Source organism: Dasypus novemcinctus, chromosome 4 (genome assembly GCF_030445035.2).
Source record: "Dasypus novemcinctus isolate mDasNov1 chromosome 4, mDasNov1.1.hap2, whole genome shotgun sequence".
NCBI classification, from domain to species: Eukaryota; Metazoa; Chordata; class Mammalia; order Cingulata; family Dasypodidae; genus Dasypus; species Dasypus novemcinctus.
The window spans coordinates 128,767,245-128,792,355 of NC_080676.1; the positions used below are offsets into that span (position 1 = coordinate 128,767,245).

The window sequence follows — 25,111 nt, forward strand, 5'->3', positions numbered from 1 at the left end:
GAGCAGTTCTCCCATCCATATATGGAAAGCATGTATCCCCTGCCCTACCAAGGATATTTACCATGCTTGCTTTGCTATATCGAACTGATAGGCTCTTGTTAACTCATCCAGATGAGCCTGCAGCATGGGTTGCATCTCTTCCCGAGGCGATGGAGTAAGAGTTGCAGTGGATTGCTGTCCAAAGGAGATAGCAGGAGAAGAAGCCACGCCTCGGACAGGTGGCGTTGGGACCCGGTCTTCATCTTCTTCCAGTTCATCTTCCATACCCTGGTGTAAGTATGTTTGTACTGGTAATGGAGGACACCAGCTATCGCTGTCATAGCTGAAATTTTATGAGAAAAAATAAACATACTGACACATACAAACGCATACTGTGCTAACATACTAAATTACCTGTTATCTTAATTTCTAAGCATACTTACATTTATCTCAGTATCACAATTATTCTTAAAAGATCTTATTAGCTAATTGTTGCCTCACAGTTACAAAAGGCAAGACGTTTCCAACAAATTTACTCATGTGAAGAAAAACCAAAGTGCTAATTAAAGACAATTAATGAATACGAGGGCTTGCAAATTTAACCACTTCTCCTGCTCCTCCTGTGCACGAAGAGACTGTGCCAATAGAACTGACTGATCATCTAAGAAGTGCTTGAGAATTGTATTGATTCTTATTCTAGATCTTATGCCAACTTTTCATTCCTTATGTCAGTCATCAAGATTCTGTGATGCAAAATGTATTTAACATCCTTTTGAGTCTCTTAATTTTCTCAGTAGAAACTAATGCTTCTTTTTACCTCATCATCTATATTCAAATCTACCAAACAGAAGTTCAAAGCCTCTCTCCTATGCTTAAAAAATAAAAATTATTTTAAAACAGCACATATTACCATTTAGAGACATTGGTCTTGGAATGCAGAGAATTAATCCAAAAAGATGTTATTGTAATACAAAAATCAGCAGCATTTCTGTTTATACCTCTCTGTAGTCCCATTATTTGCAGAACTCAAGTAGAGCTTAAGGTACTCTAACATATTTTACTTTATTATATTTATTTTATACTCTAATGTATTTTAACTTGCAATTTTTCCATCCAAATGATTCTTGGATATTTTCACTTGCATATCATATCACTTATTTGGTATAACAACGAACTTGTCCATTTATTGACAATTATGTGACAGGCAATTAGATCTATTTATTTAACAGATAATCATCAATAAAGAGTCCTACAGGAATGAGATCAAGGAGTTCTCAACTAGTTTTGAGGTCAAGCAAAGCTACTCCTGATCACTGGAAGAAGGGGATTTCTCAGTAGTACATGTGGAAATCCAAAGGAAGGAGAAAAGATGGAGTATTGGAGGAATCCCACAGTTCCCCAAATGGCAAAAGCTGGAAAAAAAGAAACGAAAATTGGCCAGAGATGAGTTAGGAAAGGTGAGGCAAGAAGAGGCAAATCACAGAGGGCCTCATTAACTCTTAGAAAGAGTTTGGAATTTACCTATGGGTGACAGATAGTCATCGAGACATTTTATACAGAGAATGATATAGTACACCATGTGTCAAAATCATCTTTGACTCTCCATTGTTCTTGGACCCCTAAATTATTTCACCAAATCCCAAAGGTGCTTCCTTCAAAATCAGCTTTAATTCAACTTCTTTCTTTTAATTTCCATTGTTATTTTCCTCTCTTGCCAAGTCTACCTAAAAATCTTCCACCTTTATAAGTTGCAAACTGAGGACCCTGTTTCAGAGACTGCACACTTTGACAGGAATAGTTCTTTTTTTATATTGTGGAATGAAAATCAGGCACATACTAGTACGTTACAAAAAAAATTTTATATACTAGAAAACGCCATTGGTGAAATTTATTTTCCCATTAATTGAACATAATAAGTACCAATCTGAACTGGAAAAAAAATTCCTCTAAAAAGATGACTTTTTACATGTTTATATATTAGAGATCACAGGTTTCATGTGAAGAAAATAATCTCTTGTTTAAAAAGTTTGTAATACATTGTCCTGATTGGATTTTCTGCTTTTAGTTTCTTCCATCTGCTAATCAGTCCGGCACACCATTTATCATTAGTGTTGCCTGAATAAAAATGTGCACATCTCTTCACTCTGATCTATCCATTGCCTTGTCTAAGCCTCAATATACCAATTCAGAGAGTTTTCATAGTTTCTTAAAAAGAATCTCCTGCACAAAATAATTGGTTGGTTTCCTTCCTTCTTTATACTTTTCTATCCTGGTGTGTTAATTTACAGAATTCAACCTATTTCAAACAAGCTGCACCACTGCAATTTAACCTATTTAATCTTACAGATCCTTGAAGCCACAGGCTAAATCCCGTATCTTTTGTAGAGATTTCACTGACACATCCAACCAGTACTGAAGTATTACTCTTCTGAACTTGTACTGACAATAATTTTTCACATTTCTTTTAAAATTGATTATATACTATCCTATGCCATTTCCAATGTTGTTTCCTTTAGCAGTTGCCTAAATATTTCAATATTTAACTTTCTGTATGTTTAGAGTATCTTTTATTTAGAGGGTATTTAAGCCACACTGTTGTTATGATTTTGAACTACTCCAGTTTTTGACAGACCCAAAATAAACAGTGCTGTGAAATAGGTGATTAAGGCATTTAGTTATTTGAAATGAAAATACAAATTTATTCAATAATAAGCATGTTTAGGTTTCTCATTCTTTAACCTAATTATTTTATTTGACTTTAGAGACTATAAAATTAAGTCAAACTAAAATATGTATAAGAGGCTAATCAATAAGACATACACTGCCCATTTACTTAAATGTTAAGCTTTCAGTATTTAACGTTCTTGATCTTATACTACATCAATAATTATAATTAAATTTTCTACATGCAATTTGTTATAAAAGAGCAAATTTTTTGTGCCATAAAGTATTAAGTGTACTTTCTTTACTTACATTGGCTTATTTTCTGGAACATTATACTTTTGAACAAAGAAAAATCATGTCTACATAGTCATTGTCTCAAGTAGAAGTAGTCAATTATCCCCTAAAATTTCCCAAATTCCTAAGTAGTATTCTTACTTCCAGTAATCTAGTATGTATATACATATAGAATGAAAATACATAGAGAATAGAGGATGTAGTAATATATCATATGCATCATGTGTTAATGTAACATAGAAGAAATTGTAAGTAATTGCACATAGATCATTTTTTATTATTCAATCATTCATGAGACAAAATAGTCTTAACATACAAATATTATTTTTCACATTATGTATTATATGACTCAAAAATATTTCATTAACTGTTCAGTTTAGGATGGGTATTATCACCAATTGTTCCATGCTTTTTCTCCAAAGTGACAATTTAGAAAATTCAAAATAAGAGGGAGCAATCTCTATACTCCTTTGGGACATCAGAAGAGCTGGGGAAAGTCCATGGATTCATCTCAGTGGTTGAGCAGTAGGAGGAAAGGGGGAGTGGGGGAGAGAGAGCTAAAGTGAAGGGGAGAGAGAGAGGGAATTAGGAGAAGATCATGAAAGAATAGATGAAGGGAAGTTGGTACAAGGCGTATAACATACAAAGGGAAGAACTGTTCATCACCTCTGTGGTATTCATGTCTTAACCCATTTCAGAGCAAGAACTACTAAGCTTTCATCCAGCTACTAAAGGGCAAGAGAGTTAACAGATAACTACTTAACACTGTTAAGAAAAGTGTAGCTCTGATTTTAGTGTTTCCTTCACATTTACAGATATATATCTTATTTGAGTGAAGGATTTTCAACTTTTGCTTGTAGTAACATAAAAAAGACTCTGGAAATATTCTTAAGGCCAAATCAAAAGGTCTTTTGACCAACCTTTCCTAGAAAAGCTTTTTTTCTTTCACTATTGTCAGTGAAGTGTGAAGTATCATATTATCTGTCTTGTCTGGTGAGTAATGATAAAGATGACAACAAATCAATGTTGCATGTGAACTAACTTGTTAAAGGCCAAATAGAAATACCAAATTGCTAATAAAAATGCAATAAAGTTCAACACCAGCAAAGAAGCTTGACAGTCTCTAATTGCAAAAATAAAGCAAAGGAACAGTTTTCTATTCAATTACTAGTGGATTCTTTCCCACATCATATGATTATATGAAATTACATCATACTTATAGCTAGGAACTAATACATTTTAACATATTATTTCAAGCTGAGGGAGACTTATTGATGAGAAAAAACATTTACCACTACTGCTCTAGCATTAAAATAACAATTTAATGCTTCTCTACTCGGACAATGTGGCAGTTTGAGATTTTTTATGAATTCCAAAAAGACAGATTAAGTTTGTAAACTGGTCTGTTCCTCTGGGCACGATACCTTTGGATTGATTTAAATTCAAAGGCTTTAAGTTTATTGGGTTAAATCAAGATTAAGTCTCTGATTCAACCATGTCATTCGGGGCAACTCAGTTTGAGTCCCTGACCCCTTTGAGGGCTATATAACTACACACTCAATCAAGGAGACACAGAGAAGTAGATACACAGGAGAACACAGTAAAAGACACGGCAGAGGAGAGAACTTAGTTTTGATGTTGGAGTCCTGGAGAGACATGAGCCATTTGCCTGATAGTTTACAGCTGACCTTGTGACGAGAACAGAGCAGCTGCCCGGAAAGAAATGAGCCCCGGGAAGAAAGATGAGCCCTGTGCCAGCCTACAGCTGAAATCAGAAGAAGTGGGACCCATGGAGTCTTAAGAGGAAAGAGGAAGACTGAACGCTTCCAGATATTGCCCGCCATCTTGCTTCATCACATGGCAACAGACTTTGGTGAGGAACTAACGTTGACCTGAACTCTTTAGGGCCTTGTAACTATAAACTTTTACCTCAAACAAATACCCTTTAAAAAAGCCAACAGATTACTGGTATTTTGGATCAGTACCTTTTTGGCCAAATACTACAGATGATGATTCAGCAACTTTTGATATTTAGTACTCTGGAGGAAAAATGGCCCAAGAAAGGCTTAGAAAGCAAATCAATGATGCCTACTCTTTGAAATAATATTAAACAGTATATAAAACAAGAGAAACTATTTCCAAGATTGTTAGTATTCTGAGCTAGGTATATCTCCAAAATCTATCCCTTTCCCTCCATTTCACTGTCATTCCCTTATTTCACATTTTCATGGTATCAGTTATTCGGCTGCCATATCCCATATATTTTGCCCCTGCCCCTGGCCTCATGCTATCCATCCAATCCATCATTCAAATATGCCATGATCAGACTCCCCATATCATATACGAAATTGCAGGTTTGGCTTTGAGGCACCTTGCCAGCTTTATCTTCCACCATACGCATGGGTCAAACTCAACAAACCTCATAGAACTGTGACCAATTACTGAAGGAAAGAGACAAGCAATTAGAATGCAATATGATGAGAATTATCATAGAAAGGCAATGGAAGGAGAGAAAGGAAACATACCTTAACTAGGAATAAGGTAAGGTTCCAAAGGAAGACTGGGGGAAGATAGGAAAAGGCTAAGGGACTATTTGCTATACTCTGTATTTTCATCTTGTGTTATAGTTTTATTGTTTGTCCTTTAGCCTGGGAAATTTCTTTCATTTATACAGTAAATGTTGACATTAATAGCATTTTGTTGTAACCCTTGGTTAACAATCTATCTTGGCACACAGACTACTTTAAGTTAGAGACTGTTTCTTGTTATCTTTGGTTATATTTCATTTTGCTTGGAGGCTGGCAGGCCATTCTGTTACTATTATTTGTGACTCCTGATTCAAGATTCACCTCAGAATTCATCTTTTATAAATATTTCCCAAGCCTCCATGGCACACGTGATTACCCCTTTTCTGTAGGCAAAGTATTATTTTGTAGACTTTGCTCCTCTAGGGCTTATCATTCAGTACAGCTTGTGTGTGTGTGAGGGGTAGGGGTATGGGGAGGCCACAGTGACTGCCCTCTCCTGCGAGCTCCCCAGGGTAGAGATTAAATTGTTCTTATTAATTGGGTATTCATCTCATTCATCTCTGTTGCTTCCCTTCCTAGCACTGGGCTTAGCATTTTTTATGTATCTGAAAAAAATGTTTTGAATAAGTTCTTTATTGTGATGTTAACAACAACAACAACTGTATACCACCATGAGGAGTACAATTGCAGAATCTGTGACTGTTAGAAATAAAAATCATTAAAATAAAAAAGGTGAATTCTAAAATTTTTGTATTTTGTATTTCAAGGAAAATCAAGTCTAAATTATGAATGTTTCAAATCAAAGCATATAGGCAATGCTATTCAAGATCTCATCGGCAAAATATCCAGTCCTAATATCATGGCTAGTGGAGTATAATAATCTAAGACATGGTCACTAATCTTTCCATTTTAGTATCATAGGCTTACAAATAGAAAACACAAATGCGAAAAGAATATATTAAGAAATGGACAAAATCATCCCCAAATCTACCAATTTGAATTTTTTCTTGTCATATTTACTTAAAAATTATTTTATTATAAATATTTTAAACAAGAACTTTCACATATTAATCTTTAAAAATAAGCACAAAGAGTAAGGGAATTGAAATCTGTTGTCATTATGATTGACTGAGACTTAACCTCTATTTATTGTTATGAATGAATATATATATATTCAAAGTCTTTGTGGCATGTGGTCAAGTTATTTTTGGATATATATATTCAAAATACATAATATTTTACCTATCTAAAACACAAAATTGATTTTTTTAGGGAGTATAGGAAAAAAGAATTTCAAATCCCATACATTATAGATGAAAATTAAAATAATTTGCAATTCCAAGTTATGCAAATTTTTAAAATTTTATATCCTAATGTTCTGCAAAAACTGTGTCACAAAAAAAAGCAAAACAAACAAACAAAAAACACAACAAACCAAAACCTATACCATGTCTTATTTTTGTCATGAAATAAATATCTCCAATTCTCTTGCTGGGTAGCAAAATTAAGTGAAAAGTTTAGCATTTCTTTTGATTAAATTAGTTTTCTTTCAATGGGGAGTGGGCATAATTATTTTCTACATATTGTCTAAGCAGACTCTGTGCAAAAAGAAAAAAGTGAGGCTGATTAGTTATCAACCATTTTCATGTAATCTAAGTTTAAGGGTTCATGCTTTATAAATGTTTAACATCACTATCTTCTTTTCCCACTTTAGAGGTTTCATTTTTCCATTCTCTGATGTTAAAATACAGATTTCTAAGTCCTGTAAAATTCTTTCCTGTGAAATAACATCTCTGTTTGTTCTTTACTCAGGATTCATATAGCACTGATCCATTTATGTTGTTGATATTATTACATAGGATCATGTACATAATTTTATTCTTTTTAAAACCAGAGAGAGAGGACAGAGATGTACTCTTAGCTTCCTATTTTAAATGATTTTTGAAGAATAGATTGATAATAATACATACATATACAGGGATTATAAACCTAGAGAGGCAAATGAAGACCTTTGGTAGAAAATAAAAGACATAGAAAAAAGATATGCACATATTATACATATAATATATATATACAAAGTATATATGTATATATTCTGTAACCTAAAGAAAAGGCAAAAGACATAGACCTTTTCATTAGGAAAAATAATCTGGAGGCCCCAAAGACAGCAGTTATATAAAAAGAAAAGAAGATGGAGAAAAATTTTAAATGCATGTGATCTTTATGTGAACCCAGACAGGAAATGAAACCATTATTCAAATAAATTAAAGTGCTTTATTTCTAAGTAAAGAATATTTCTACACAAAAGAAAAAATGAAATACTGTATTTATTGGGAATTATGAGGAACACAGAATATTTAGAAAGATTAAGATAGAAAAAGGCTGAACACATTTCTTCCCACTTGCTCTATTTGGAACAAGAGAATAAAAACAACTTTAAAAACAATTGACACTTTAAACAAACAGAGGAAAAAAACAAACTCTTGTGAGATAGGAATGGACTGAAGAAACTGGTCCCATTTAAAGGCCCTCAAAGGAAATTTTCTAAAGGTTTTATTACAGATATGCATTGGATTGAACTTCTTTTATTGTTCCATCTCCTAAATTCCCATCAAAGCTGATGATTAAAGTTCTACCCACAGGCCAGATCCCTACAATTATCCCATTGAGGGAGTGCTGCAGTGGGCGCCCTGCTATGGCCAGACATCAAGTCATTAGAGAACTGTGAGGGATGATGAAGAAGGTTATTTTAATTCTCTTTTCAGCCAGTCTCAGGAGTGGCTCTTTAGTTCACAGAGCTGTGGGTACTTGCTTTCAAACTAACAAGCAATATTATAAATGGAAGTTGCATTATCATGATTGTGGACAATCTAAGGCTCTTGAGGGCCAAGGATTCTAGGTCCTCAATATGGATTGTTTTGTATTTATCAGCTAAAAGTATATAGAGACAGTGCAAACAGAAAAGGAAAATAAAGCAATGAACAGTGTAGGAGAGGAGCAGGGAAAACAGAATAAGAGAGCATAGGATAGAACAAAAATGCACAAAAGATAGGGAGTATAATCCTTGCAATTTTGTTGGTATATATATATTTTTTACCCATTTTCTTGCTGCTCCACTGCATAGTGTTCCAGTTCTGTGCCAGGAAGGGGCTGGACTGGGGGAGGAGGTAGTGGGACATTGGCCCAGTTCGATCCATTGTTTTTCTGTGGTTTGGATGAATTTTTATTTTTCTTCTTTTTTCCACTTTTCCCACCTGAAAGTGATAATGCATTTATTAAGAGATACCAAATATCAGAGCAGAGTATATCAGATGGGAAGATGTATTTATGTTTTCAAAGCACCAGAATCAGTGCTATATTTGTTAAAAGCTATAAACAAGAAAATGATGTAATCAGAAAAACATTTTTATAATTCACTCAAAATGATATTGTTTTTCTCCCAACACATTAACTGCAGAGCTGAATAAACCAAAATCATGGCTACTGTATCAAAAGCACATTTACTAGTTTATTCATATCTGTTTCCTCCCCATTTTCATTGTTAGTTGAAATAATGGGCCATAACAAATTCTTTCAAATGTCAGGTTTTAGTGTGCTTATGATGCTTTTTTTGCATAATCTCTCTCAGTAGAAAATGCAGTGTCTAAGGATACAGGGTAAAATTTTTCAGTAGAATTTAGTCATTTTAATTATATCCAGGAGACTAACATTTTTCTCTCAAAAGTAACTGATAAAAATCAATCAACTATAATCTCAAGGATACGTGTAAATCTTTCACAGTGATATTTTATGGACTTTAAGTAATGCATGACAATTAATGTATAACAATTATTTTTGAATATAGTGAGAACAGCTCCCAGCTGCTTTAAGCATTGCATTTTACAAAATTCCAAAAAGAAAAAAACATAATGGAAAATATAGTAATCAGTTCTAGTGCTATTGTAATACAAATGAATCCATGCACAAAACATGAACGAAAAATAACTCAGCAGCATATGAGCCATATCTGAAATTACATGAAACATAGCAATAGTGAAAAATAAAATTTATCATTTGTATCATGTACATTTTACTCTTCCAAAATTTAGTAGATGTAGCCTCTTCCTAAATTGGAGTTCAGTTGGATGCAAGAATGATTACTTCTTGGAAAGAATCACAAACGATGTCCCAGGGAAGCTAAACTCCCATCACTCCTGACATAGCCAATAGCTATTTCTCCAAAGAATGGTGTTGACCCTTTGAACTTTATCTTTCCAGAACTAAATGTTGTTTAAGATCAAATATTTGTAGCAAGGCTATCTACAATATAGGTCTTGCTAAGAGCCTACCCCATCACCTTTCTTCTACCAATTACAAATTTGCATCAACCAAATTAGAAAAGTAGGAAACTTAATAATACTTTACTCAATTACCAGAAAGTGTAAAGCTGTTAAACTAGGCCTATTCACTATTGCTAATTATGGAATTGTGTCTGTTATCTAGGTAGTATGCAAATACACATATTTAAAAGAAGTTCCCTTCAAACAAAGTGCTTTCACCTTTTCTTTCACTTCTTATCTCTGGCAGAAAGGGTGGTATTCAGAAAAAGGAAAACAGGTATTATCTGTTTAGAGGCTAAATGCTGGATCTCTGGGTTTGAAGACTAGCTGTTCACTTTCTTGATAGAAAACTCAATAGAAACAGCTTCAATTTCCACATAATATAAGGTAAAATAAATATTATAAAGTTACTACTTCTTTGAAATATTTTGATGATTAAGAGATAAGGCATACAAGGCACTTAGCATGGAGTGAATGCTCAATAAATGCCAATCATTATCTCTTTCACATCTCATTTACCTCATAGCAAACCCAGTTTCCTACCACTTTCCTAAGACTTCTCCACAACCAACTCATCCAGGCCCAGTGAAATCCCCAGGAATAGCCTGACTTTGAGAATAAGACTTGCTTAAAGACAAGTCTGGAATTTTTGTCTTTAAGATAAATGAGCCTTAATTCTTTATTTCCTGATGACACAATGTGATGGTTAATTTTTCATGTCAACATGGCCAGGTTATGCTGTCCAGTTGTACGAGCAAACATTGGTCTACTTGTCCTGTGGAGGTATTTCATAGATGAGATTGGCATCTACAACCAGTTGACTTTAAGTAAAAGAGATTACCCTCAGCATAGTGGGTAGGCATCATCCAATCAGTTGCATGTCTAATCCAGAATTGAGGGTTCCAGTGATCAGAAAATTCTGCCTCAAGACGCCTTCCTGAGTTCCTAGCTTAAGGAATTCAGTCAAGACTTCAACATCACCCTTACAGAATTTGTAGTCTCTGAACACCTATGTAATTGGGATCACCAGCCCCCACAATCATTGGGAGTCAATACTTTATAATAAATCTCCTTATATATGCAGAATTCAGCCTGTCAGCCCCCACTGTTGCATGAGCTAATTCCTTATAATAATTTCTATACATTCATTGGTTCTTTTTCTCTGGAGATCCCTGAGTGATGCACTCACAAAAATCACAAACAAGGATTGTATCTTTATCTGTAGTATGGAACTATAATTCATTAATTAAAAGAAGAAGGGATTCAGTCCTTGATAGTTTTTTCTCTGTACTATTTTTATTCCTTACTTATACATGTATAAGGTTCTTCACTTTCCATAGGACTTTTAGGAATGTTATATGATTACAACTGAGTAGCAAATATAGGAAAGTTCTTAAAGCTGAGTAGCAAATATAGGAAAGTTCTTAAATCTCCGTATTATATAATAGATGAGGTAATTGATATTCTTTCTGAGTGTTATGTTAATTATACACATTTACACAGTAGAAGTAAAGCCAGTATTAGAACACAGCAGTTTTACTGGGAATTACTATTTTCTGGCACTCTGAACCCTATTTTCTTACAGTCCTTGCCCAATTTTAAGAAAGATATTACTTAGTCTTCCAAGCAACCCACTTAAAAATGTATTTCAGAAACAGATCTGATTCATACAGGGAATTTGTAGGGGATTTCCATCCAGTCACTTTTCTCTCTTTTATGGAAACTCTGGGTAGGACCATCAATCAATATGCTTTTCTTTCTCTTACCAATGAGTTAAAAGTGGGCTCTTAAGATGGTGGTGGGCATATAACACAAATTATGGCACTTGAATACGCTACCTGAGATTTGAATCTTGACTTAAGTGAGCCACTGTCTGTTGCTTGTTACTTAAAATCAAAGAACACTTAATCATTTTAAGATGTGTACTACTTGTAGTATATTTTAGGGGAACATATTGTGATGATGTGCAAACATATTTGACCCATCACCCTTTAATTCAAAATGCAATTATTTGGATGTTACATTTGTTTATCCTAGCAAATACTTCTATGTAAAGAAAAATTTGAAAACATCTCATTTTACAATAACTTAAACTTATCTATTCTTAAATACACTGGTGTAGAACTATTTAGCTATTATTATATTTATTATCATATATATTATTATTGTAGATACAATTCAAAATATCCAGGTTTTCTTTTATATTTTTTAATGGTGGGATTTTTAGCAGACGTGTTCAGATAGTACATATTGATTGAATCATCAAAATGTTTCAAAGAGAGTGAGAGATTAACTCAGGAATTTTTTTATTACTTTTTTATCATGAATTTTCTTTACAAATTTTCTTTACCACTATGATTTTTTTAAGTTGGATTTCATTGCTGTGCATAAATTATGAAAATTTTATAATACAATATTATTAAATGCCACATAGCAGTTTTATCATAAATTTGAGCCTGAGAAAACCTACCTGCTATTATAAGAATAAAACAGAACTCTATAATATCAAATACAATTGGTCTAAACTGAAAAGAGAATAATCACTCTCAACTTCTAACAAATGCTTTCATCACCAATTTAAGTGATTTTATATTCAAATGTAGATGAAGTAGTTAATTTGATGCATATATATATATGTCAATCAGGAGATTAATAGATTAAAAAAATGTAACAGTACTCTAGTGACTCCTGTTCAGCTTACAATGACTCAAAGAACTTTTAAAACTAGGTGGCAATTGATGTATACTGATTATTTAAATGAAACAATTATAGAAGATCTTATGTTACCCACGGTTTACCGCTTATGAGGTTCTTTTCATATTTTGCATGAGATTTTACATACCTTGAATTAAATAAATAGAAAACCTAGGATAAGTTGCTTTTTAATTATTCAAAACTATTGTGAGACTCATTATAAATACATGAATATGACAGCATAAATGATACATAAAGTTATTCAAAAAGTTGCTCTATGTTATTAAGACAGTTTGAATTCATAATAGATGTTTAAAATTTTCTGGATTCTATAATGTATCCCATCCTCCCAGTAAGTAAGAAGAGCAAATGGCTCATTTTGAAGGGAAGAGAGAACATTAACATTTTCAGACTGAGAAGCTACTATCTCCTGAGGAAAAGTAATTTGCTAAATGTTACCCTAATGATCTAAAAGAGTTAACTCTTTATGTTCTGGTAGCCTGTAACATCATAATAGACAATAATCCTTTACTGAGAAACTATATTTTTAAAAATTCCCTTATACAAACAAATTAAACCAATAGGGTCATAGAATCTATTAGAAATGTGCAGGGAAAGTATCCAACACCCAATGTAAATATTATGGATGAATGTTAGACTGTCTCTCCTACAGTCTCCTTACTTTTCAGATGAGGATCATTAGGACTGCAGAATATCACTGATATTTATGATGCTACATACATATTTCTGTCTAAGAATATGTTTCTTCCCCCTTATGCTTTACAATACTTACATTATAGATTGCTTGCCTGGTATACCTTGAACATAAACTATATTACCATTTGAAGTATAAAAGAATTAACAATATCAAAGATAGATGGGTTGCTTAGAAAGTAAATTTTAATGATTTCCCATATTTAACATTTTTGTTGAGCCCACTATCAGCACCTTACACTAAATAGCATTGTTCACTAGATAAAAAGTTCCACTATATGTTGTTTTGGAAAGATTGTTCAAAAATAGGAAGTCACATCACTGGAATCCTAATATTACAAAAAATCTCCCAAATCATTTAATCATTTATGTTTTATTTAAATTTTGGTGTCCATGCCACAGAACTTACTTTCATGTGTGAGCTGCTTCTTATAAAATCATCTTGAACTAATGTAAATTTCAAGACCAATCGAGCTTTCTGTTATTTAATGAATAGCATTTAATAAAGTAGTATGATTTTTCCCTAAAGACATCCTTGTACAGTTAGTGCATACAGGGTGACGGTGATTTCCATTCTCTTCCCAAAGCATGATCATTAGGGTAAACCGTTCTTGTCATTTAAAAGATAAATGCCTGACAGTGAGTTGTGATTTAGTATTTCTTCATGGCTCTTAGGAACACAGGTCATATGCTGATGACAAACAAATATTTCTCCTTACTGTAATGAGACCAACCTGAGAGACTGCCACTCCTTTCTGAGCTGTTGTGAGAGCTGGTGGTGCTGAAATCCTGTGACTGGTTGTGTGGCATTCTATTAGACAATCCCTCAGCCAATCGGTAGTCAGGGATGTAAAGTAAGGCTAAGGGTTAAAGGGCAGAGGTCATAGTGGCATCATGTGATTAGTTCACAGCACAAGCCCATGCAGAACATGCAGTTAGCGACTCAGAAGCAGATGTCGTGGGACAGAATAGGAATGTTTGTCTACCCTGTTCTAATGGAAGTAGAGATGAAGTGCTCATCATTATACAGAAGAGCTAAAAGCATGAAACCAGTTGGTGTTGGTGTGTGGTGGTGGTGGTAGCGGTGGTGGTGGTGGTAAGGATTGTGCAAGGTACTGAACACATGCTGCTTTACTTTTTTTAGTTTAGGTGGTGAACCTGGTAATGAATCACTGAATCAAACAACAAATACTAATTTCTATCTCATGCACAAATGGTATGACAATAACTCCTGAGGAAATAATAACCGTACTCACCATTGTTACCTTTGTTCTGATCCGGCAGAGAATAACCAAATCCCATCAGATCTGTTTTTTGCTGAATTGAGCTTTTCCACTGTGGATCAGGGAGATCGACAGCTAATTCATGTATGCTATTGGAATGCAAGATCTGTGTTGTGGCATAGGGGGTAGCCTGTGTTATTTGGCTTGAACTGTTGTAAGTGGTTTTGGTAGTGAAGTCAATGCTGCTATAAATGGCTCCATCTGAGAGCATCGTTGCTGTTTTATCCCCTTGGCCTGGAACTGGTGGCAGCACATCTGTGGTGAACATAGGGAAATGAAATAATTTGTTGATGCACGGAAGCCCACACCTATCAGGACTGAAGATGAAAAATAATTGTGCTATGTCACATGTTTGCATTTCAGCTGAGATAGGCTTCATGAGCCAGTGAAGGGTAGATGATATACAGCCATCTCCAAGCTATCAGCCTCTGTGACAGGCAGGCCTACCACTCGTCCTTCACATCTCACTGCTTAAAACACCCATTCCCCCATTTTCTTCAACCATGTATGGAAAGTTTGGGATATTTTACTAAGACCAAAAACAATGCTTTCAGTGGTTCACTCTGTTTGGAACTAATGAAATTTTTAGTGCTTTATAGAAGCAATGACAAGAGTGAATATATAAATCATGGATGAAAACATCTCTTTCCACTTTACTTCGAAAGATGAATACCATTGCTGAACTGATAACAAAATTTTCCAAAACTGTACTATCCTCCCTATGAAGTACATTTTTTTTCTGAAATTTTAACTTACCATTTAACTGATTTGATTTCATAACTCTAGAAATGGAACGGAACTGATGGTAGCAATTTTTTAAAAAATCTTTGATAACAAAGAGAATTTTTAATGAATAACTTATGTTCACAATACAGCAGTATTTAACTATAGAAAAAGCAATCTTAGTGATCTGTGAGTTAATTTATGCCATCAACTCTCAGAAGTAGAGAATTATAGTTTCAAGTTGTAATACAGCAAGAGTAAAATTAAACTTTAGCAGCAACACTGAATATCAATCAGTCCATTTTAGCATTTTGGTATGCTGAATTATCTTTACACATTGCTTTGTAATTCAGAACTGCCACCTCTCTCCTGAAATCTTATTTTCCCTTTCCAGATGAAAGATATTAAGTGAATCTTTAAAAAATCCCTACTATGTAACACTATTTTTCAATCATTTAGAGTTAATTTGAATCTAATTACAGTATGTTTCTTAATAATCTATGTTCAGAAACCTCATTCCTATAGGATTTTAGGTAATAAAATGCTTTATCTTCTTTATTATAGGAAGTTTTCCACTAGTTATTGTCCTATATTATTAGGTAACAAACCAAACTATCCCAGTACCAAAACCAACTTATTACAAGGAGAAAACTGCAATACAAAATTAATAAAAACATTCTAGGAATTTTAGGCAGTCCATGGAAAAAGGATTCTTGTGACAATATTAGATTTTTGCATTTTTAAAAATTAAAAAAGTCTTCTTTTAAAAATTTTAACAAGAAAATTTATATTGCATTTTGTAAAATAAATTATTTAAATCTTTCTGAAGTTTTTGAAGTCTGAAATTCAAATTTATTTTGCAATTAGGTGGATATGTACTTTTTTTGAAGTAAATGTTTTAAAAGAATACCAGTGAGATAGTTAATCCAAATTTACAATATTTCAATAAGTAAGCAAAATTGTTCTCCAATTTCAAGAACTTCACAACTATATTCTTGTCCATTTTGCTTGTAACTATACACAAATTACAAAATTTTATAATGAAGCATGTTTCATTCTCAAGTGTTCATATCATTTCCATTTACCAAAACATTTCATAATATATATCAAAACTTATAAAAATAGATCCTTCACTCAGTTGAATTTTTCAGAGTTCTGATTCTCCCACTTCCACCATGCCTTCCACTGGATAGAAATGTTCATTGAACATCTGCTCTACCCCAATTTTACTAAAGCTTGATCCAAAGACATGGCCCCTAGTTTCCAAACACTTGAACTTGAGGTTCTCCACAGCTTTGGATTTCAGATTGTGAGCTAATTCAACCATAAAAGTTGCAATGATTGTATGCTTAAGTCCTAAAAAATGGCAAACAGTAGCCAAAGAATCTACTCCTCCATAATGTTACTCTGTGACAACTAAAGCTGTGACTCTGGAAGTAAAATTATAGATATTTGCTGGATGAAATTATAGACAGATTTCAAGTCTAAGTGCTTCTATACCAATACATGGACTACATATGGTCTTCAAATATTATTTTATCTCTCCCACATTTTCAAAAATAAACCAAGTTATTTCCCAACATTGAAATATTGTGAGATTTTATATGAACATGTGGGTGTGGAAGAGCATCCTACAACATCAGATGATTTGGAACTCTGGACCAAGGTTTTTACCCAACAACTGGATTTGAATAGAGGCTGCCATCTTTAGGCAGGACTTTCCATTTTCTCTTGGTCCACACTTTCCACCTTAGTGTTTTAGGGGTCTGCTTGGCCCTTGTTAACATTTGAGTTTGAAATCCCTGATTTATAGGAAACCCCTTCCTCCAGATATAATTACTCAGGATTCATTCTGAGTTTTACAGCATCTTGCTTACACTTGCAATCACACAATTATTTATTTTTGTGCCAGATATAATTATGTATGAATGACTTATGTGAACGACTGTCTTCTTCACTATGTCATATGTTCCCTGGGGACAGGGCCCATGGGATTCATGTCTGTGTTTCCATAATTTCTCCCCTGGTGTTTTAAAGAGAGTAAGCACTTACTGATTGAATGGTTTAAAAAAAAAAAAAGTTTTATAGTTGGTATTGAAAGAGTGCATATTCAATATGCAACATTATTCAAAACACCATTTTCATTACATTCAAATATAAAGACAAAACGTCAGTATCCTTGATTATTCTTCTAAGTCAATATGCTTATACAGTCGTATATGTGAATCTCATCTTTAGGACAGCAGAGCAGTATAGGTAAAAGAATCTAGGCTTTCTACACCCAGATTTATAAATTATTCATCTCAATAAACCTTAGTTTCTTGACCTTTAAAATGGAAATATGCTTATCTATATCTATATCATTTATTTATTGTGCAAAGAAAATGAAGTAATTGTACAAAAAATCCTAGCAATATATCTGGTGCATGGCAAATGCTTAAAATGCTTATCACACTGAAAGGAGATAAAGCAAACAATGCAGAACTTTGTCTTGATCTTGATGTTCATCTGTGAAAGATTTATCATAAAAATGAGGCAGAAATAGAAGAAAATCCTTGACAATCTATAATGTACCCTTTGGTTAAACTGGACAGACATTTTAGATTTTAGAGTTGCCTGACAAAAACTGAAAAAAAAAGAATCTTTTCAATCTTTTGGCATTTATTTTTTGATAGTAGGATGGAACTGTGTGCTAATCCAATTCAAATACAACTAATAAAATAGGCAACTCTTCCTTGATTTACAAAAATGCTGAGAACACAATTCCTTTTGACAAAAACATACTGGGTAGAGAGGGAGTGGAAGGGCATCTGGTTTCCTGGTAGGTTGATGCTTGGACACAGTTCCAAGCCATGGTAGAGTGAAAGCCCACATTTGGGACTCCCAGTCTGGTGCTCTAGGGAAGGCAGCCACGTTCAGAACCTCTGAGGAAGAAAGACTCCTCAGTGGGGTGTACCGGCTTACAGCGGGGATCAGGAGGCTGAGGACATACTTTCTACTCTCTCATTTACTCAATTGATGCCTGTTGTACACCATCTTTAACTCTGTGCCAAGCCTGTGTGTATAGTCATCCATTTAATCTTCATTACCTATCTTTGAGTAAGGAATGGTTATTTTCTCTATTTTATTTGGAGAAGGAGAAGGAACACCCTACTAAGGCTTAGAGAGGACTCAGAATATTTTAGCCCAGCTTTGGGCCCCTTGTATTAATTCTGTACAAATCATCCAAACTTGCCTGGATTACAGCCTCATTCTCCTGATCAGCTACCCCAACTCTCTACTCTAACTCCATTTTCTCCTCAGCAGCAGGAAGGATGATTTAAAGCAGAACTGCAATCCCAGCATTTTATCTTAATATTCATCAATGGTTCCCAGTGACCTTTTGGACAAAGTTCAATCTCTCTAAGTGGCTTAGAAGACCCTCTGTCATCTGTCCCACTATATTTTCTCCACCTCTGTCTTCTTACACTTTACACTAAAGTCATAAGGAAATTTATTCATCTTCTCAAATGGGTCCTCTCTATTATTTCTGGACCTTAAAATATGCTAATTTTTTCTCCACATATCCTTTCACACTTTTGATAATTACTTTTTACCCTTCAGATATCAGCTTAAATAACACACCCCTAGTAAAGCTTTCTTATCCTAATGGCAGCATTCCCATGTGGAGTACTGGCAAGGCAGCTCAAGTCCATTTAATGTCTGCACATTCTTCCATCAATGGAAAATTTACATGTACTTTCTAAGCCAAATATTCTCAACTCCCATCTTTCCCTAAGCCCATCTCTTTCCTATTGATTGGATAAAAAGGTGGAAGTGGTGGTGGTGATTATCTAAGATATGTACAGTTCTGTAACCTTATAAAGATCTGGGGAGGAATGTGGCACCAAATTTTGGAGGTTTTAGCATGTGAGCTACTTAACACACTTACATCTTTCATTTTGGGTACTAGTTATGCGTTATGGAGGTAGAGAAAATTATTATATTTGCTTCATTGTCTGCTCCTTTACATGATATATTACATGAGGGTAAGGACCATATCTTGTAATATCTACACTGAATTCTTATTTTTTGTCACAGTTCCACATACACAGGAGGTACTCAATAAATACAGGTTAAGTGAGATTACAGAAGTAAAATGACTTGTCCCAAATCATAAGCCCTGGTTAACAGTATTCTTTCTGATTTTAGTAATCTTGTACTAATGTTTATAAGCATAAAATGATTTATGGGAACTTATCTTCATGATTTGTAAGGACTTCTTAAAAGCTATGTTTTACTCAAGACTATTTAGACATAATATATTTACGCTGAGATATTTAGCAAATATATAGTACTTTCAGTACCTGTTTTTCATTAATTTTAATTTAGAAAAAAATGTTTATTTTAAATATAGGAAAGGCAAAAAATAAAAAATAAAAATAATATTATTTTGAGAAACAGAATTTACCTCCACGCCCGAAATTCCCAATCTCATTTGGGCCACTACTGCTATTGTTCACTGGCAAGCTCGTAGCTGGCCATGAATCAGCAAGCCATGGATAACTGGGATCACCAGTGTTTAGAAGTCCTGGACGGCTAAAACAAAAAGAAACAAGAAACCAACCAAGGGAGTTCAATGACAGTTTGTAACACCTGTCTCATGCACTAGGAAGGGTTAAGGAATTAAAGATTTTAATTCACTTCAAACTAAAAAATGTAAGTTCTCAATATTAAAGTAACTTCAGTAGTTAATTAAGTCTATATATAGATCATGCCTTTCAATGGAAGCACAAGAGTCCTTGTCTGGGGTTCTGCTGACATCCAAATGAATTGTTGTCTGCCCTGATACTGATGGGAATTGGTAGCATAGCAGGATCTGGAAATAAAGTCTGATGATAAATTGCCACCTCAAAGGAGAAAGTGCTCAGAGTGACTGCTCAGGATCAACCACTTCCAGGACTTGTATCCCCAATATGTATTTGTCCCCTATAGGCTGTAACCATATTTCATTTAGAGGTAAGGGAGTTGAGGAAAATTAATGAAACAGTATTTCTACTATTCCATCAATAGCACACTTCCAAGCTGTGTGAATTGTAAAATATCAGGAGTACATTACAGAACATGTGGGTATGGTCTATGAGGAAAACTTCCTTCACATCATATTTAATAAAGAATTCCCATCTTTAATATAAAAGATGGATTCTGACTCCTTTCCAGATTATTAACATATTTACAAAGAAACAGCAGCATCTATAATCATTGTACTTTTTTTGATAGACCCCTTCTGGTCCAATCCCTAAGAGAAACATGTGTTTCTATGGAAACTGCAATAAGAAGATCCAACTGCTTTCTTACTACATTCATGAGCTCTCATTAGGCCTAATCTCTTTTTGCTAAAATATTGATTAAATGGGAGATTGGAAGTTATTACCAGAGCCTAATTACAATCTCCATATTGGCAAAGGGAAAATAGATGAGGATATATGGGTTTGTTATCAGCTTTTATCAATTTCAATTGAATATCCAAAGTTGTGGAATCCAGTCCTATCAATCTATAGCCTATTCATCATCCATGAATCATTTACTTTGTGATCGATTATGTGTAATTGTTCACTCACAGCAATTTAGTGAGAGCCAATAAGGAGTCTTAAACAACAGCAACTTCATTTGCTAATGTCTAATTAATGCAATAAACATCCTGCTAACAAATGAACACATTCCTTGTGATATTTACTACTAATTTCTTCAGGGGCATCTGGGAGATATGAAACATCTGGACTTGATTCCTCTAAAGTGCACAACAGATAGATCATTAAACCTTGTGGTAAGCCATTTAATTCCTCCTAGAATTCTCAGACTTATAAGTGATTGTTTATTACAATAATAGCCTCTACTATAGTTTCCCCAGTCCTGATTAAAAAAAAAATCTCCTTAGCATACCTTCCATTGCTCATTAGTCCTCCATCTCCTCTTTGAAATGTAACTGTGAGAAATAAAAAAGAAATACACACACAAGTAGTCAATATTAATTACAATTAATAACAATTACATATTGGCCCTCCATTTAGAGCTGAGGCCTCAGAGAATTTTAACAAAATATAATTAACATAATTGTACAGAAAGTAGCAAGCAATGCTTTGGCCCAGGACAAAGCCATCATTTGCTTCCATTTTAATAAGATATTTCAAAGCTCTTCAAGGCAAATGCATGGTTAAGTTAAAGGGGTAATTGTGTTTAGAAGTGAAAAATTATTGTGAGATAATATATATGTGTATATATATATACATATATAGTCTTATTGGAAGATGGACATAGAATTAATGTGGATATATCAAAACATGACTTTTAATTCTAATACAAGTGTGTTCCAAGTAGAAGATAAAATACACATAATAAGGATTATAGTAGGATAGATCAGATAATACTATTCATCAAAGAAACAAGGGAAACAGGTAATGCCTGACATCTTTTTCTCACTATCAGATATCCTTTCAGGACATTTATAAGCACCATAAATTGAACAATCATGATTAGAATGGATGTGAACTATATTTAACAGAGAACAACATGATGAATTATTTGTTTCACCATCCAAATTTCACAAAAATGAAATTTTCAAATAATATGATACTGAATAAATTCCAATCATAGGTAATAATCACAAAACTCAAGTCCTTCACGTAACTATAGAACTTAGCAACACCAAAAAGCATCCAGGAGAGCCATAGAAGGTGAGTTCATTCCCTCCAGCCAAAAGTTCGCATTCTACTATAAAGCTAAAATGAAAGTGAGTTTAAAGATTTGGCACAAAAGTAAGTTAGTCCAGGTCCATCATCCCTTATCCAAAACTTTTGCAGCTAAATGTTTTTGGCACTCAGAATATTTCAGATCTGAGAAAAGAATATGAGGCATATCACAGAGACAGTCTGAGGCAGCACACGATTCAGACTTATTTAATATTTCTGCAGTGAAACATGAATATCCATGATTAGTGGGATAAATTAAGCTCATAAATAGCCTATAAATAAGCCTATAAATAACTTAGGTCAAATTTTGCCACTAAATGATTAAAGTGGAAGATTTTGGGAAAATTTTTGGTATTTATGCTTATGACCTGAGAAACTGCAGCTAAAAGAATATGATCTTGTAGTTCTGACCAGAATTCATAAGGATCAATAAAACCAATTAGTGAGGATGATGGAAAAAATACCTTTTTACAGATGTGAACCCAACACATCCTACCTCTGGAAAAGATTAATAATAGTCATTATGATTGCTTTACTTGATGAGTAAAGGTAAAAATAAATTTTTAGGAACTGATTCATATTTTAAGTAAACTGAGGTCATATTGTCAATTAAAGGAAGCACACAGCAAATACTTTTAAATTTAAATAGTCCATTTATAATTCATCCATTCCTCCAGTTTGGGCTATCAAGTATGATCACTCTTTAAATTTTCTAAATTTCCAGTCTTTTCCCTAAGATTACCTAATATCATTTTCTCTCAGGACAGCATCATCAGGAAATAAGCTCATATCTCCAAGGATCTATCAAAACTTCATGAGGGGGTAAAATATTTCAGAACTTTCAGGAACATAGTGTTGGTATTGCAAACATGCTGCCTTATGAACTTTTCAGGTAACATCTCAAATGCACTGTAAAATAATAGTGAGATAGCCTGTCCATCTGCACAAGCTGATTACAGACCATTCTGCAGAGAAGATGAAAGAATACTGATCCCTACTCTGTCTACAGACTGAGGCTTGATTGAGTGTTGGGAAGTAGAAATCAGTAGTGCATCCTCACTGCAGTGTGGCCCTTTAATAACTGCTTTTAACAAAAAAGAATTAATCGGAAACAATTAATGAAAAAAATTGAGCACTGGAGGTATTAAATAAAGGCCTGATTGGGAAAAAAGCACACACACATGCAAAATGTGAAAACATTACAGCTAATTAGCTTTCCATCTGATGTGACTTTCTAGTTATTGGGCTTTTTAATGGACCATCGAGTGATTGTTTTACTCCGCTAAGGGAGAGTTAAGATAATGCTGTAAATATCACTGGGAATATGCAAATAAGCAGGCGCTGATGGGATACACCTCCAAAATAAATGATGCTACAGAACAGGGAAAAAAAAAGAAACAAAAGCATAAAAAGTGAGCTATGCTTAACTTTTACTTACTAACCAATGGCAGATTCTTCATAAAATACACATTTTAAATTATTATGACATAACACTCAAAACTTGATCAAAGGGATATCTATTGTTAAGATTAATATGCAGAGATATTAGAATATGGACCCATTAGTATGGTCCATACATACGGATTAAAAATTAAATGTGTACAAAGGAATATAAAATTTTAAATTCCAAAATATTTTAGGACATATCCATTTTCTATTTGTGTTCCAATCAGCATTAAAATATAATTATCAAATAGTTCTATCCCACTAATAGAATTTCAAAATATTCCAAAAAGACATTAATCTTGGTATCATTGCATATCAATTATACACAGTTAAAAATACACAGTGCATTATATAAATTTTTTACTAATTTCAAAAGGACCATAACACATTTTGGTACACATGACAATTTTTTATTTTGTATGTTTTATAAGAAAAAAGTATAGGTAGATTTATTTGTCCTGGTAGGGTTGTTTGGTTGTTTTTATTTATTTATTTTTAATTTATTTTTTATTTCTTTCTCTCCCCTCCCCCCCACCCCCCCAGTTGTCTGCTCTCTGTGGCCATTCACTGTGTGTTCTTCTGTGACCCCTTCTATCCTTATCAGCGGCACTGGGAATCTGTGTTTCTTTTTGTTGTGTCATTTGTTGTGACAGCTCTCCATGTGTGCGGCACCGTTCTTGGGCAGGCTGCACTTTCTTTTGCGCTGGGTGGCTCTCCTTACTGGGCACACTCCTTGCACGTGGGGCTCCCCTACGCGGGGACACCCCTGAGTGGCATGGCACTCCTTGTGCGCATCAGCACTGCACATGGGCCAGCTCCACATGGGTCAAGGAGGCCCGCAGTTTGAACTGTGGACCTCCCATGTGGTAGACGGATGCCCTATCCATTGGGCCAAGTCCGCTTCCCAGGTTGTGTTTTTAAAGGAAGGAAAAGAAGGGGGACACTTTTTCAGTTCTCCTTTCTTGTTCCATGCTCTCAATTGCTCTCTTACTAATGGCCAGATTTTCAGATTCATTCCACTGTGAAAACTAGACCATAAGTAACTGAATTCTATTAGACCATGAGTTTAAAAGCAATTCGTAAGAACAATTAGAACTCCTAAAATGGACATAGTTGGTGCTTTGTTCAGTATTACTTTCTGCTGAGAGAAGAACATAAAACAAATTCCACTTGTTGAAGAAACTATTTTGTCCCAGTTGAGTGGGCTTGGTAGTCTTGTCTTATATCAGTTGGACATATATGTGTGAATCTGTATCTGAATTCCCAATTAGGTTCCACTGGTCAGTATTTCAATAAATGGTGCTGGGAAAACTGGATATCCATATCCAAAAGAATGAAAAAGGATCAAACATCTCTCACCTGATAAAAAATTAGCTCAAAATGGATCAGAGATCTAATTATAACAGCTAAGACCATAATGCTCCTTAAAGACAATGCTGGGAAGCAAATACAAGATCTTGTAGTAGGAAATGGTTTCATAAACTTTATACCCAAAGCATGAGCAACAAAATATAAAATAGATGAAAGGAACTTCCTCAAAATTATCTGTGCTTCAAAGGAGTTTTGTCATGAAAGTGAAAAGACAGCCTACTCAACAGAAGAAAATATTTGGGAACCACTCATCGATAAGGGACTAATATCCACCATATATAAAGAAATCTTATATTTCAATAGTAAAAAGACAAACAATCCATTTAAAAAGGGGCAAGAGATTTGAAGAGACACTTTCCGAAGAGGAA

General features: G+C 34.1%; 1 protein-coding gene across 17 annotated transcripts in view; it reads right to left on the reverse strand.

The window, feature by feature from the left end:
- Nucleotides 1–25,111, reverse strand: part of ROBO2 (roundabout guidance receptor 2) — a 1,471,152-nt gene that overhangs the window by 29,256 nt on the left and 1,416,785 nt on the right. For 9 of the 17 annotated variants that reach the window (XM_058296090.2, XM_058296089.2, XM_058296092.1 and 6 more), the window contains 6 exons: nucleotides 21,121–21,163; nucleotides 19,649–19,776; nucleotides 14,449–14,730; nucleotides 13,927–14,052; nucleotides 8,563–8,719; nucleotides 62–322 (listed from right to left, as the gene is read on the reverse strand). In XM_058296090.2, the coding sequence (XP_058152073.1) occupies nucleotides 62–322; nucleotides 8,563–8,719; nucleotides 13,927–14,052; nucleotides 14,449–14,730; nucleotides 19,649–19,776; nucleotides 21,121–21,163 (997 nt within the window). The remainder of the gene's footprint in view (nucleotides 1–61; nucleotides 323–8,562; nucleotides 8,720–13,926; nucleotides 14,053–14,448; nucleotides 14,731–19,648; nucleotides 19,777–21,120; nucleotides 21,164–25,111) is intronic. The other 8 variants (XM_058296096.2, XM_058296095.1, XM_058296085.1 and 5 more) reach the window with 1 other exon arrangement.